Below are 15,879 nucleotides of genomic sequence, written 5' to 3'. Positions count from 1 at the left end.
GTCAGTCCCAACTCACAGTGACCCTAGTGAGAGCAGAAACTGCCCCAATAGTTCCTGAAACAGTTAAGCATCGTTTGTGTGAATAGAATCATAGCGTTATATGTTCGTACAGAAGAATGCTGTCGAAAAAGTTTTATCTGGGGGATATCTCATTTTCAAAGTGTATGCTTTAAAAATACATATCCTCTGAAGTGTACCTAAGTATGTTACTTATTATACGTAAGTGTAATGAACACAGAACTAACTCCTGTTAAGACTGTTCCTGCAGCTCCTTATCACTATTAGGGAACAGGCAGTTGCAGTCTTCCAAGGGAAGCATTTTGTTGTCATTTACAGCCCCTTAACTACTGTTGTGAATTTACATCTGCTGCCAGTTTTATCCCTGTGCTGCTCCGTTTCTCTCTTACTGTTTGTACCGTCCTCAGTATCTATCGGTACTGTTAAAGTCCAGTGAAGATTACTAACAAATGTCTGATCTTTAATAGACTATATTAACATGCTTTTTAAAATATATTTGTTAAAAGCCAAGCACTGGCACATAATTATGTGGCACATTCTTTCGTGAAGTTAATTATAAGCAAAACACCAGCTTTACTTCATTCTTTAAAATGTACCGAGTTATCTCATACAGGTTTTTTGATAGCTTAATGAAAATTAAATGCTTGCTAGTAGAGATACTGGCAAGATCATTAAGTGTCTTAATTCGCTGAATTTATTAACCAGTTATTACTGAACACCTGTGTATATAGCCTTGTGCTAGGTACCATGTACATAAAAGAAGAATCAGCCAGCACTTCTCAAGAGTTAACATGCACGTGTATCACCTGGGAATCTTGCTAAATGCAGGTCCTGATCAGTAGGTCTGGGCTGGGGCCTAAGATCTGCATTTTTTCATGCTCCCAGGTAATGCCAGTGCTGTTGGCTTGCAGACCACAGTTTAAGTGGCAAGGGAATAAACATTGTCCCTGCTTCCCAGACGGAATAAGACATGCATAATCAAATGATTTTCACAGTGAATAATCAAATTGTGTTGTACAGTCAGTAGATTGGTGTTAATTATGTAATACAGATAGTGTCAAAAGAGGGAGAAGATGAAGTTTGTTGGAGTCACCATAAGAGAAAATTCAAGCTGAAATGGGCTTTAAGGATAGAGTAGGCTACTGTATAGACAATAGAGATGGCATTCTAGTCAAAGGAACCAGGATAAGTAAAGAACATGGACCATGGGAGAAGACAGTGTCATCAGTTATTATCAAGAAGAAATGGGAAAAAGACCAGACTTACTGGCCCTATAGAGACCGAAGGAACCACTTGAGACTATTGCCCTCAGGCACCCTTCTAATGTGGAACTGAAGCCACCCCTGGAGATCACTTTTCAGCCAAATAATAGCGCTATAAAATAAACAACGCCCGTGAGGAATTTGCTCCCTAGAACAGTCAGCTGCATGAGACCACCCAAAAGGCAACATTTGCCCAAAGGCAAAGATGAGAAAGCAGGAAAACTGGATGAATGGAAACAGGATCCCAGGGTGAAAATGTGGAGAGTACTGACACATTGCAGGAATTGCAGCCAATGTCACGGAACAATCTGTGTGTGAATTATTGAACGGGAAACTAATTTGCTGTATAAACTTTCACCTAAGGCACAATAAAATGTTCAGAAAAAGAAGAAGTGGGAAGCGGAGGTTAGGGTTAAATTGGGAAAGCTTAAACATATTAGATTTTTTGTCATTTTATGTCTTATTACAGTAGTCATTTGGAATCATCATAAGTTACTAAGCAGGGAATGTTTTATAGGAATGTAAATCTGACAGCGATGTGAAAGATGAGCAGAGCTAGAGTCAGGAAGACCAGGAAGGAGAAAGTATAGTGAGGATAAGAGCTGGACTGTTAATGGCTATAATACGCATAATGTTAATTTGTCCAGAGTTTCATTTAGTTTGAGTCAGATATTAATAAGAATGAGAACTCAGTGTATTGATCATAATTGAGCCTATTTTTAATTACTGAGAACACACCTCAGGGTCTTGCACTTGCTCAGGACTCTCATGAACCTTGTTTATTAATTTACATTTGGTACGGCTTTTACTCGGTGACTGTAGGAGTTTGTAATGAACTCGCCATCCAGGAGGAAGCACAAACAAATGGCTTATCAGAGGTCCCTCCAGCCCTATAATGATAGGAAGATAGTAACGTTTGAGTATTACTGAATAGAATTTTGAGTTTAAATCCCAATTTCTCTAAAATTTAATAAAATACCATTTGCTGTGTATTTCATTTATTTAACTTTATAGTATTCAGAGCTGAAGACTCCAATACCCACAGACATCTCACTGAATTTGTTGGTTTGGATATTGAAATGGCTTTTAACTACCATTACCATGAAGTTGTAGAAGAAATTGCTGACACCTTGGTACAAATATTCAAAGGACTTCAAGAAAGGTAAAAAGTATCTTATATCCCTGGATCAATTTTCAGAAACCCTGGTTAAGTGCTATAGCTGCTAACCAAAACGTCGGCAGTTTGAATCCACCAGGTGTTCCTTGGAAACTCTATGGGGCAGTTCTACTCTGTCCTGTGGGGTCACTATGAGTTGGAATCAACTTGATGGCAGCGGGTAGATGTATTTACTTTCCAATCAGTTTGAGTTTTTTAATGAAAACCAATTCTTGATTTGAAACATGCAAATATATACATATATTTGCATATATATTTATATATATATATATGCGATCAGTTTAGTTAATAGAAAACTCCACACTCTAAATAGTACTACTGAATCCAAGTCACTTGGCACCTAACTAGTTAACCTCTTTTTGGTGGTGAAGTTTACCAGATTGTGAATATCTAACTGTATTTGTTTTTTGCCTTATACTGACATCCTGAATGTTTCATACGTTACTTTTATAGCAACTTACTTGGAGGGCAGTATGGAGTAGTGGTTAAGAGTTTGGATTCAACTACATCAGGATAGCCTGGGTTCAAATCCCAGTTCTGCTACTTATCTTTGAGCCTTGGACAAGTTATTTAACTCTGAACCTCAGTTATTAAATGGAGGTAATACCATTAACCCACCTAAGTGCTTTGTTGTGAAAATTAAATAAATTAACATGTAAATTGCTTCAACTATACCTGGCATGGGTTGAGCACTCAGTATGGATATAAATTGATCCGAGACATAACAATTCCTGACAAAGGCTTAATTTGCATGTGGACAGACTCACTGAAGATTAGAAACTAGTACCAGTTAGGATCTGGTGAATTGACAAAGAAACATTTACACATTGGTCTCAACCCACCTGGAGCAAAGGAGAATGAAGAACACCAAAGACACAAGGTAATTATGAGTCCAAGAGACAAAAGGGCCACATAAACCAGAGGCTACATCAGCCTGAGACCAGAAGAACTAGATGGTGCCCAGCTACAAACGATGACTGCCCTGAGATGACTGCCCTGACGGAACACAACAGAGAACTCCTGAGGGAGCAGGAGAGCAGTGGGATGCAGACCCCAAATTCACGAAAATAGAGAGTGGAGAGAAGGAGGGTGCTGTCCCATTAGGGGGAGAGCAACTAGGAATATGTAGCAAGGTGTACATAAATTTTTGTATGAGAGACTGACTTGATTTGTAAACTTTCACTTAAAGCACAATAAAAATTTTTTTTTTTAATTACAGAAAATTTTGTGAATTGAATTACACAAAATGTGCACTTTAGCTGCTGCTCCTGTGTTCTGTGCTATCAAGTCAATCCCAACTTACGGTGACCCTAGTGACAGAGTAGAACTGCCCCATAGGGTTTCCAAGGCTGTAGTCTTTACAGAAGCAGACTGTTAAATCCTACTCCCACGTAGTGGCTGGTGAGTTCAAACCACCGGCCTTTCAGTTAGCAGACAAGCACTTATCCACTGTGCCACCAGGGCGCCTTCCAGTTTAGCTACCCCTTCTAAAATGGCAAATAGCTTTTCCCTTAAATGTCATTGAAAGTTGTTAATTTGTGATTATATTTAGTATGGAGATAATGGGGAAGAAATGGAAATCCAGTTAAGTGGGATTGAAAGGCTTCTCTTTTTTTTTTTTTTTTTTCCTTCACCGTAATTGTGACTACATTTTTAGTATTAGGCAGGCTATGATATAGACTCAGACATACCAGCGATCCTGAAGATGGTGCAGGACCAGGCAGCATTTCATTATTATACATAAGGTCTCTGAGTCAGAGCTGTTGCCACAAAAACTAATAAAGATAATAGGTTATGATAGATTTAGTTAACTCCTTGATAACCAATGATCATATTTGAAATTTTTATTTGAAGACCAGCCATTTATTGTAGATGTATTTGGACATGCTTCAGTACTTAAAAAGAGGTCAAAAATTTTATGAATCTTACTTCACTGTAAGGCTAATGGGTAATTTCAGGAACCCAGAAATTAATCATTGATGTTATATAAAAATATTTTAGCATAAGCACAAATATTTTCCAGGCGTCTTCTGCATTGCATTGTACTTTTAATAATTGCAGACAGCCTCTTTTTTTTAAACATATGTCCTGTGAAAAATTTTGGTAGTCTGTTTTAAGCAACTTTTAATCAAATAGTTTATGAAACAACCAATGAGGTTTCCTTGTAAACCAAATATCCTTTGAAATTTTGATGAAGGAAGAAAGCTTTTCTCATTTTCTTTTCATATTTATAACTCAAGGAAGTTTCTGAAGCTCATTTATTTTAGCATTGGTAGCTCTTCTATTTAATATTGGATTATGAAATTTTCACTTCGGTTTTTATAACAACAAACCAGGCATGAATCAGGACCTTGGGATTAATCAAATCACTTAAAGTTAGAAACTCAGACACCATTATTGCTGGACTTTTTCAGTAAATTTAAGGTGGCAATTTGGAAATAAAAGTCTTCTTTCTATATTTTATGAGTCATTTAGGAATTTTAAGTTCCTGTGTCATTTGCAAATGAGGTTACCTGTCTTGTACCGTGCCTCTCTCATATTTATTGTTAGTATATTTACCTCTCATACAAAAATAATGTATTATTTGATATTATAAAGTATTGATAGATACTTGTATTGTCATTGATTGCCCTGAATGGAGGTTAATATCTAAAGCAAAGCAGTTTTAAAAATCAATCATTGAGGTCTTATTAGCCCTTCTAATATCAAGATTTGAATAAATCAGTGGCCAAGATTTATTGCCTCCATAAAAGTTATTAAAACCATTCAGAAGTGATAGTATTTTAATTTCTACTGTTTTCATAGACTACAGTATAAGTATATATTTTTTATTTCTATTAATTATGGAAAATTTCAATATACATACAAAGGTAGGAAGAGTAGCCTAATGAACCCCCATGTACTCCATCTAGAATTTCACGGTTTCAACTGTTGTCAGCCCACCACCAATTTTGTTGTACCCATCTCCCCCACCTACAATTTTATCCACCTGTGATTTTATCTATAAATAATTTAGCAAAAATACTCTTTAAATCTTAATAAAATATCCTCCACAGCAGAAATTCAGTTCTGCAGCAAACAAATATTTATCTTGGACTTACTGTGTATAGAGTAGGCACTATATTACAGGGATTATCAGAATGGGAAAGAAATTGGCACTCACCTTAACACATTTACAATATGATGGGGATGAGGGAAGATAAAAGAAGTATTCATTAATTTGTTATTCCCTGTTAATAACAAGTGTTGTGAAGGGAGTAAAAAGTCAGATTTTAATAAAATGTGGATTTTATGTTTCTAACAATATTAGCTGATCTGAATTATAAAGGAAGGTTTTGATTTTTTAATTCTTCCATGGTGATGAACAACATAAGACTGAGAAATGGTGTTAAATATTTTAAGTATTTAAATTTTATTTGTTACCTTAAATAATTTCTTGATAACACATTTCCTGGTGCAGCCACTGATTCGAAGAATAATTTTTTATATTGCCACAGTGACCCCTTGTGGAGGAACCGTTTATCTCCCGCATTTTTACTGACTAAATCATTGTACAAATAGGTTTCAGACTGAAATTCAAACAGTGAACAAACAATTCCCATGCGAGCCATTCAAGTTTTTGGAGCCAACTTTAAGACTAGAGTATTGTGAAGCACTGGCTATGCTGAGGGAAGCCGGCATCGAAATGGGGGACGAAGAGGATCTGAGGTTTGTCGCTGTGATTTTCTTAACTTTATCAGTTAGGTTAAGGTATAAAAGAATGATTGTGTTGATGATATTTTTTTTTCACTCAGCTGATAAACTTCAGTTTATTAACTTTGGGGTATAGTCATGCTTTTTTTGTTTGATATGTGAGCTGAAATATTATGTTTAATGTAGTTTACCTGTAAGCTTCAATAACTTTGTTTGTGAATTGTCATTTTTCATTTTTCCCCTCATATTTACAACCCTTTAAAGAATACAGGGCCTTTTTTTTTTTACCACGTAATATGTTACTTTTCTTTCCAAATCAGTGGTATTCAAGAGGATAGGCAGCAGTCTAAATCCCTAGATAGGATTAGGACATAAAATTATTAAGATCTCCAAAAAGTATAAAAATAAGTCAGTGTTCTTTATTTGATACACAGTGCTGTATTTTCTAAATTCAGATTATACAACTTAAAATTTTGAAACATAAGCTATATAGTTTAGTGAAGATTGAAAAATACTGTCTACTTACATTTTATTCAAGGGTCCCTAAGTTAAAATATTTAAGCTCTCACAGCAATACACATGGATATAGGAGGGAAAGTGGGTGATTGTTGTCACATTTAAGGTTTTCTTTAAAATGTATTTTTCTCAAAAACCTTAACTTTTATTAATTTATTTTTGTGTTTAACAAAAGAACAATATCATTTTGAGCAACCCCTATATTGCTACCTGACATAGAACAAAGTATAAATTCTAAAATTAATTTCTTAAGTACTTTGGAAACTGTTTTTAAAAAAGAGAGGAGCTAAAGTAGCTGCCTCTTAACTATAGACATTTAATGTGTTTGATGTTTATATGAGCACTTTTACTTGAAAATACTGATTTGTATTTTATAAACCCTCCATGAAGAATAACAAAGGAAAATCATTTTGAAGTGGAAACATTGAATGGCAAGGCTAGCCCATGTTGAGATAGTGTGAATTTTTATTATATCTAATTGTAGGAAAGTATTTCATCCATGATGTTTCTCAATCAGTGAATTGCTAAATTCTGTTTATGGTTTTTTAATTAAATGTTACTGAGAAGCAGCTACTAAGCACCGAGTCCCCTGTACGGGGCGCGTTCATAGAGGTTTTCAGTAGGACTTGTCTGTTTAAAAAGGAGAGGGGATAGACAACTATGTGTTTGGATGAAATGCTTTATTCCTTGAAAAGTTCAAATAGAAGAGGTGCCTTCTTAAAAGTCTTTTCAGGTACTGTTTGATCTTCAAGCACCTGATTTCATGTCTCTTTCCCAGTACACCAAATGAAAAACTGTTGGGTCGACTGGTAAAGGAAAAGGTAGGACTCTCTTTTGTACACGTTGAATTTCTATTTCTAAATCTGAAATTTATCCTAGTACTAAGGAATAGACACAAAGAGAAATAATCTTTCTAGTATGGTATGGTTCAGAATAAATAAAAGCCAAGAGAGGGTATTTAAAAAGAAAAAAGTCTTCTTAGAAGACTGGAAAATATTCAGACAAACCCTGCCCAACTTGTACTGAGTTGGCACCATAGTGTCTCTAAAAGTGAGAGACCTATGTCAGATTAGTAAGAGAGGACCTCAGAATCTCTCTCTCTTCAGTACCCTGAGGAAGAAAGGAATGCACTTTCTTTCTTCTGTGAAAGCTACTTTTCTATTACATTTTCTGAAACTCCAAAACAGCAAACTTAGTATGGTTTTTTTTTTAGAAATTGTGTAGTGAAAACAGGTCTTGGGCTCCTCCTGCTGTTTGCACTCGAAACTTAAACTGCCTGTGGAACACAGATATCCCTGAAGTCTTATAATGTGAAGTTTATACTGGAAAAATGCTGTTTCAGTAGGCCAGTTCCAGTTTGTCAGCTCTGTTGACATTCTCTGTAATCTCAAGTTTTAGCAAAAATACTTAAAGTTAAAGACAGTTGAATTGTTACTGACTTTTTAGTTATATCTAGGTCACATAGCATTCTTTACAGCAAAAATGTTATAACTTTATGTTAACGTTATATATTTCTTTCAACTGTAGTTTTCATTGGGAAGAAAAACTACCGAAATTTATTTAGGTATCTAAGGAAATTTTTAAATAGTTGGGAAGATATGGCAGACTTTTTGGTGATGAATATTGTAAAAGATGCCATTTCTTCCCAGAATAATTTATAGATTTAATGTAGTTTTACTTAAACTCAAAGGGACTTGGGATAATTGAACAAAATAGTTACGAAATACATCTTAAAGATTAAATGAGCCAGAATAGCCAAGGGAAAAAATGAAAATCAAAGATGTTTTGCATAATTTATGATGGAGGAGATATTAGAAAAAATTACATGTCCAGAAAAGAGAAGAATACATTTTTGCACTATGATTGAATAGTAAATAGCTCCTAAAAATATTACGTATTAGAAGAATTCATGACATCATGGCAAAATGCTTTAGGATACAGAGGTTACATTTAAAAAAACAGAATATTCAATTGTATATGCAGTGTGATTACAGTAATTTTTTTTTATTATTTTGTGCTTTTAAGTGAAAGCTTACAAATCAAGTCAGTCTCTCATACAAAAATATATATACACCTTGCTTCATACTCCTCGTTGCTCTCCCCCTAATGAGACAGCACAGTCCTTCCCTCCACTCTCTATTTTCGTGTCTATCCGGCCAGCTTCTGACCCTCTCTGCCCTTTCATCTCCCCTCCAGACAGGAGCTGCCCACACAGTCTCATGTGTCTACTTGATTGAAGAAGCTCACTCTTTACCAGTATCATTTTGTATCCCATAGTCCAGTCCGATCCCTGTCTGAAGAGTTGGCTTTGGGAATGGCTCCTGTCTTGGGCTAACAGAAGGTCTGGGGACCATGACCTCCAGGGTCCTCGTAGTCTCACTCAGACCATTAAGTCTGGTCTTTTCAGGAGGATTTGAGGTCTGCATCCCACTTTTCTCCTGCTCCATCAGGGATTTTCTGTTGTGTTCCCTGTCAGGGCAGTCATGGGTTGTAGCTGGACACCATCTAGTTCTTCTCGTCTCAGGCCGATGTAGTCTCTGGTTTATGTGGCCATTTCTGTTTCTCGGGTAATTTTTTTTTTTAATTGTGCTTTAAATGAAGGTTTACAGAGCAGATTAAGTTCTTATCAAACAAGTAATACACATACTATTTTGTGACATTGGTTGCCAATCCCACGACGTGTCAACACTCTCTCCTTCTTGACTTTGGATTCCCCATTTCCATTCGTCCAGCTTTCCTGTCCCCTTCTGCCTTCTAGTCTTTGACCCAGGTCTGGTGTGCCCATTTAATCTCATATACATGGTTGAGGTACATGTATTACTGTTTTATGGGCCTATCTAATCTTTGGCTGAAAGGTGAACCTCGGGAGTGACTTCAGTACTGAGTTAAAAGGGTGTCTGGGAGCCATACTCTCAGGGTTTCTCCAGTCTCTGTCAGACCAGTAAGTTGGGTCTCTTTTTGTGAATTGGAATTTTGTTCTACATTTTTTTCCAGCTCTGTCCAGGACCCTCTATTGTGATACCTGTCAGAGCAGTCGGTGGTGGTAGCTGGGCACAGTCTAGCAGTGCTGGACTCAGTCTGGTGAAGGCTGTGGTAGTTGTGGTCCATTAGTCCTTTGGACTAATCTTTCCCTTGTGTCTTTGCTTTTCTTCATTATCCCTTGCGGCAGTTGGAGTGAGACCAGTGGAGTATCTTAAATCGCCGCTCACAAGATTTTAAGATTTTAAGCTACTCACCAAAGTAGGATGTAGAACATTTTCTTTATAAACGGTGTTATGCCAGTTGAACCAGATGTCTCCTGAGGCCATGGTCCCCTGCCTTCGGCCTAGTAATTCCATTCCTCAGGGTGTTTGGATGGATATGTCTATGAAGCTTCTGTGACTTTGCCTTGGTCAGGCTGTGCTGATTTCCCCAGTATTGTGTACTGTCCTGCCCCTCACCAAAGTGATTACAGTAATTTTGAAGAACAAATGTTTATTAAAAGAGTGCGGGAAAATCATCAAAATGTTAATCTTGCTTGTATCAACCTTTTTTTTAATCTATTTTAATTGTATTTATTCTTTTTCTAGTATGATACAGATTTTTATATTCTTGATAAATATCCCTTGGCTGTAAGACCTTTCTATACCATGCCTGACCCAAGAAACCCTGTAAGTAATTTGGTTTTAAATAGCCTGTTTTGGGAAAGGGGAAAACTTTATTGCACTGTATCAAATTTTATAATGGAATAATGATTTTTATTAATAATTTGCAGTTTTAATGGACACATTATTATACGTATTATTATTGGTTTCTTCTAATACAGATCAAAATGATACTCTGAAATTTGTATATTCTAGCAAATTTGTCCTGAAAACCTATATTAAAAATAATTTTCATGGGTTGTTTTTCTGAAGATTTATGAAGAAAGGGGGTTATGTAAATGATAAATTATACTTCCTGATTTGCAGACTTTATTAGTGAATCATTTTATCATTGACCTTGACCTGGGAATTCACATTCTGTCTTGGGAGTTAATAATCTAAATGATGTCTTGTTGCTTTTTACTGTTTTCCATTATAGTGGTTCCCAAACTTTAGTATCAGCATCACCTGGAGGGCTTTTTAAAATGCATGTCGCTGGGTTCTACCCCCAGAGTTTCTAATTCTGTAAGTCTGTGGGGAGGCCTGAGACTTGGCATTTCTAGTAAGTTCCCAGGTAATGCTGAGGCTGCTAGTCCAGGAATCACACTTTGAAAACCACTTTTTTTTTGTTTGTTTGTTTGTTTTTTGGGTTTTTTTTACTACTTTTATTAAGCTTCAAGTGAACGTTTACAAATCCAATCAGTCTGTCACATATAAGTTTACATACATCTCACTCCCTACTCCCACTTGCTCTCCCCCTCTTGAGTCAGCCCTTTCAGTCTCTCCTTTCTTGACAATTTTGCCGGCTTCCCTCTCTCTCTATCCTCCCATCCCCCCTCCAGGCAAGAGTTGCCAACACAATCTCAAGTGTCCACCTGATATAATTAGCTCACTCTTCATCAGCGTCTCTCTCCCACCCGCTGACCAGTCCCTTTCATTTCTGATGAGTTGTCTTCGGGGATGGTTCCTGTCCTGTGTCAACTGAAGGTCTGGGGAGCATGAAAAGCACTTTTTATTGGAAAGGAGTCCTGGTGGTACAGTGGTTGAGTGCTAGGCTACTAACCAAAAAGTCAGTGGTTTGAACCTACCAGTAGCTCTGCAGGAGAAAGATGTGGCAGTCTGCTTCCGTAAAGATTACAGCCTTAGAAACCATATGGGACAGTTCTGATCTGTCCTATAGGGTCACTATGAGTCGGAATTGACTCAAGGGCAGTGGGTATTTTATTGGAAGACAAGGGAAGTAAGTTAGAACTGCTGTTACCTGACAGGTAACAGGTTAAGCTGGGGTAAACTGATTTTCAATTTACTTTCCTTAAAGAAATATATATATTTTTTTAATTTTAATTAAAAAGACTAATATCTGTTGATAATTTGAAGTTCCAAAAATGACCAAAAGACATATCACATTAAAAACATTTCAGATGATAAAGTGAAATAAGGATCAGCACTACTTCTCGGAAGTTAGATATGGCACTCTGATTTATTACTGCCTGGTGGGGGAGACAGGAAGCATGGAATCTGATGGAGGCAAGTGAGAGGTCGTGATCCAACCCTCAAAGAGTTTAATCCCGCTGTATAGAAACAACTTAGTAGGGTCATCGTAACAGCTTACATCATTAATTATAGGAGAAAATGTAGTTACTCTTCACTCGCGAGAATTTTTTTTCTGCCCATGTATGACCTGGAATGACAGCCACATGAAGACTGGTGGTTTTGTTTGTTTTCCCTGCAGAAACAGTCCAACTCTTACGATATGTTTATGAGAGGGGAGGAAATATTGTCAGGAGCTCAAAGAGTTCATGATCCTCAGCTGCTAACAGAGAGAGCCTTACATCATGGGATTGGTAAATAACTTAAATATATTTAGAAGAGTACCTACTCTGAAAAATAGCACTTTTTTTTTTTAAAACTTTACAAAAATGCAGTCAGTTTCTTACCATCATTGAACAGTAATTGGGTTTGTAACTGTTTAAAGCTAAATAAGATGACAATTATGTACTTTTTAAAATAATTTTTTTTCTTGGTGAAAATATACACAGCAAAACATATACTAGTTCAACAGTTTCTACACATAACATGTTTTTTTGTTTGTTTTAGACTTAGAGAAAATTAAGGCTTACATCGATTCTTTCCGCTTTGGAGCACCTCCTCATGCCGGCGGAGGGATTGGTAATACCCTTTTAATATTACGTAATGCTGGTTTCCAGCCTAGATTCATTTGACAAAACAGTATTCAATTTGAACTAAATTTCTTCAGCATTAGAACTCAAAAGTAAATTTTGTATATTGTCATTGCTTACAGATAAGACCATAAATGCTGAATATATAACACAAACTTCAATTATAAGAATTTTTAAAAGTATAATGACTAAAACGAAAATTCTATTTCCAAGGGACAAAATGAACAGCTAACCTGTACGTTCTAAAATATACTGTAATAAAATTCTAGCCATTCTTTTTCTCGTAAGAGTTGAGAAGCAAAATGTCTTATAAATTGAGTATCCTATTTTCTCTCTGAATCCTTGAGCTCATTCAGATTAACCCAAATTAAAGCTCTCCCTTGAATTGAGCTAATTGAAGGGAGAGCTTTGATTTGAACTAATTTGCTAAATATTTTTATTGAAATGTATTATTTGATTGACATTTAGAAGCACTTGTAATATTTGATTGACATTTAGGACCACTTCTAAAATATATGTAATTTAAAATGAGTAAAGGTTTAACCAACTGAACTCTTGGATGTCCATATCAAAGACTCTTAAAAAATAATTCTGGATATGTAGGATTAGTTTTTGGTTTTTGAAGAATAGTATAGTCAATTCACGGCAGTTAGGTTCTATAAAGTCCCCAGAATACTGAATTAGGTTTTAACCAGCCCTGTTCAACCTCAGCTGGGAATTTTTTGCCTTTCAGTGCTGATGCATGTTTAAGACTGACCATAGCAAGAGTGCTTTTAGCAAATAGGTGAATTTGCAAATACAGAATCTGCAGCTAATGTGTATGTGTGTATATATATATATATATACAGAGTTTTAAATTAAAAGTTACAAAGAGTATGCATTCACTTCCCTACTGGAAACCATTTTTTCCTGCTTACTTTTGGGAAGATAATCTTTACATATGCAAAAAAAAAAAAAACACATTTTGTTAAATATTTTTACACAAATTGTCGCATACTATATTCAGTACCTCACTTTTTTCACCTCATGTATTTTGCAGCTCATTCCATATCAATACATAAAGAGCTTTTTCATTGCTACGTAGAATCCATTGAAGGGGCACTCCATAATCTTGATAGCCAGCTTTCTACTGATGGATATGTAGGTTGTTAACCAGGCTTTTGTTATTACAAACAATGCTACATTGAATATATAGTTTAAATTTTAATGAGAAATTTAGGGCTGTTCCCTCGTATTCAGTAATACCTATTTTGCGTACATATTTTACCATCTTTTGGGACTGACAATGTAAATTTTAACATTAATCATGAATAAGGACATTTGAATGGTGATAACGGGTTTGCGTGCTTGTTTTAGCCAAAAGAGAAATTTCAAAATACCACCTGTCTTTTGAGATGAAGATGGGACATAATTTTTTTTTTTAATGATTAGTTTTAAATTATATTACTATAATACAAGGTTCAAATTTACATCTGCAGATGTTTATTTGGTGGGCAATAGCAGTAGCAATGTTAATTCTCTTATTTATATTTCTGTCTTGGAGTTTAGATACATTCCTTAAAATCTTTAGAATTAAAAGTTGTTACTGTACGAAAATATTGTTTGATCTTGTCTTCTTTGTATGAGATGTTAGTCTTATAAAATTTTTGTGAAATAGGTAAATCAAAATGCATACAAAAGGCTTCATTTGCTGGTTCTGCTTTGCTGCTTAGGTTGTACTTGGTCTTAATTCAGTGTTTCCTGCTCTCAAAATATTTAGTGTAATAATTACTCTACAGCCTTTTGTGTTAGGGACCACCATATTGCCTGTCATTAGAATTGCAGTAAATTTCTGATACTTCTATTAATAAACTTCATATTACACTCATCTTATATGGATGGCCTGAAGTACGTAATTAGAATCTGGTATCATTTTAAAACATAATTTATCAAGTGGTTTGTTTTGCTTTTTATTGTTTAAATCATAAGTTTTGGACATTTACTTAGATTTTTGTGTATTTGTAGTTCACATTTCACAAAATCCATGCCACTTAATGATTTCTCATTTAGTCTTTCCCATGTGCAACGTAGTCTCTATTTCTGAATTGATAATCAAAACATTTGGTTTTGAGTAAACAAATACTAGAAGTCACTCTGCTTCCTAACAGGGAAAAGTATTTTGTTGAGCAATGATGTTATGTTGGTAGTTCCAAAGAAGACCCTGAGAGGCTTTCAGAAAAGGAATTAATGATCATTTTTATTTTCCCCAGGGCTGGAACGAGTGACTATGCTGTTTTTGGGATTACACAATGTCCGTCAAACCTCAATGTTCCCCCGTGATCCTAAACGACTCACGCCTTAAAACTTGTTTTTTATTCTTTCCAGTAACCTGCTATTGATCAGGCTGTACCTTAGGCACTTAGAATATACAGTAGAATAAATGTCTTCTCTAAAGTGCTACAGTTATTTCTGAATTAATTCAATGTAGGTTAATTTAAAAGAGAAGATTTTTATAACTTCAGACATCCTTCAGTAGGAAATGCTTCAACATTTTAATAAATTCATATGGTTATGCTGAAAATTCATATTCCATTACCACAGTAAATGTTAACAGTTTTAAATAGTTAAGATTATGTAATTTTTTTTTTCTTCTTTTTTACAGTTGCCACACACAGGACTGTGGTCTTAAATTTTCAATCTTTGAACTTATTTTTTTTTTAATTATGACATTGAAATAAGAACAATTGGAAAAGTATCTGAGATTTTTGCAAACATATAATTGGCTTCTCATGGAAAATTAGAATGTATCCAGAAATCATATAAAGCAGGTGAAAATACTGGCTAGAAAATATTCAATATAATATTGTTTTAAATTGTTATATTCCAAACGAGTTTCAATAAAATTTTAACACTAATTATACTTTGTCTTTGTGTAACTTCATGGCAGTCTTATTTTATAACTGGTTCTTGGCATTTATAATTTAGGAAAAGAAAAAAATGACTAGTTTATATAAATGCTTAAAAACAAATGTCATTCTTAATGTATATTCTCATCAAGATATAAGTTCAGATCACTGTAAGGGTAGAGTCTTAAAACTGAAGGCATGGACTAGTTAATAGAGTTTGTTTCACATGGGTTAAAAATACTGTAGATTTTCTGCTTTGTTTTTAACTGGTTCTTCGCAGATGTCACTAAGAAGCACTCCCATCTTCCCCACCAAAAAGGAATTTGTGTATAAGCATGAAAATTAGAACCATTTTCTTTCTAGATTTTCATATGTATTGCTGCTAATGTTAATTTTACAGTGACCCACAAGCAGTGGACAGAAATGCTAGTTTTTCCTACAGGAACAGTATAAACAATATGCAGAAAAATAAAAGAGAAAAATAGGAAGTTACCCCTGTAGCATAAGCACCTCCCCATTATTTTT

At 35.2% G+C, this 15,879-nt stretch overlaps 1 protein-coding gene across 1 annotated transcript in view; it reads left to right on the top strand.

Moving 5' to 3' along the window:
* DARS1 (aspartyl-tRNA synthetase 1) overlaps positions 1–15,355 on the top strand; it is a 78,100-nt gene extending 62,745 nt beyond the window's left edge. The window contains exons 10-16 of the mRNA XM_049889250.1: positions 2,295–2,442; positions 6,019–6,165; positions 7,445–7,487; positions 10,236–10,316; positions 12,022–12,133; positions 12,387–12,458; positions 14,719–15,355. Of these exons, the coding sequence (XP_049745207.1) occupies positions 2,295–2,442; positions 6,019–6,165; positions 7,445–7,487; positions 10,236–10,316; positions 12,022–12,133; positions 12,387–12,458; positions 14,719–14,810 (695 nt within the window). The 3' untranslated portion in view covers positions 14,811–15,355. The remainder of the gene's footprint in view (positions 1–2,294; positions 2,443–6,018; positions 6,166–7,444; positions 7,488–10,235; positions 10,317–12,021; positions 12,134–12,386; positions 12,459–14,718) is intronic.
* The last annotated feature ends 524 nt before the right edge of the window (positions 15,356–15,879 follow it).

The sequence above is a fragment of the Elephas maximus genome, chromosome 6, assembly GCF_024166365.1.
Source record: "Elephas maximus indicus isolate mEleMax1 chromosome 6, mEleMax1 primary haplotype, whole genome shotgun sequence".
NCBI classification, from domain to species: domain Eukaryota; kingdom Metazoa; phylum Chordata; class Mammalia; order Proboscidea; family Elephantidae; genus Elephas; species Elephas maximus.
Note: the sequence above shows the minus strand (reverse complement) of the source record. Positions and strands in the feature narration are given on the sequence as shown.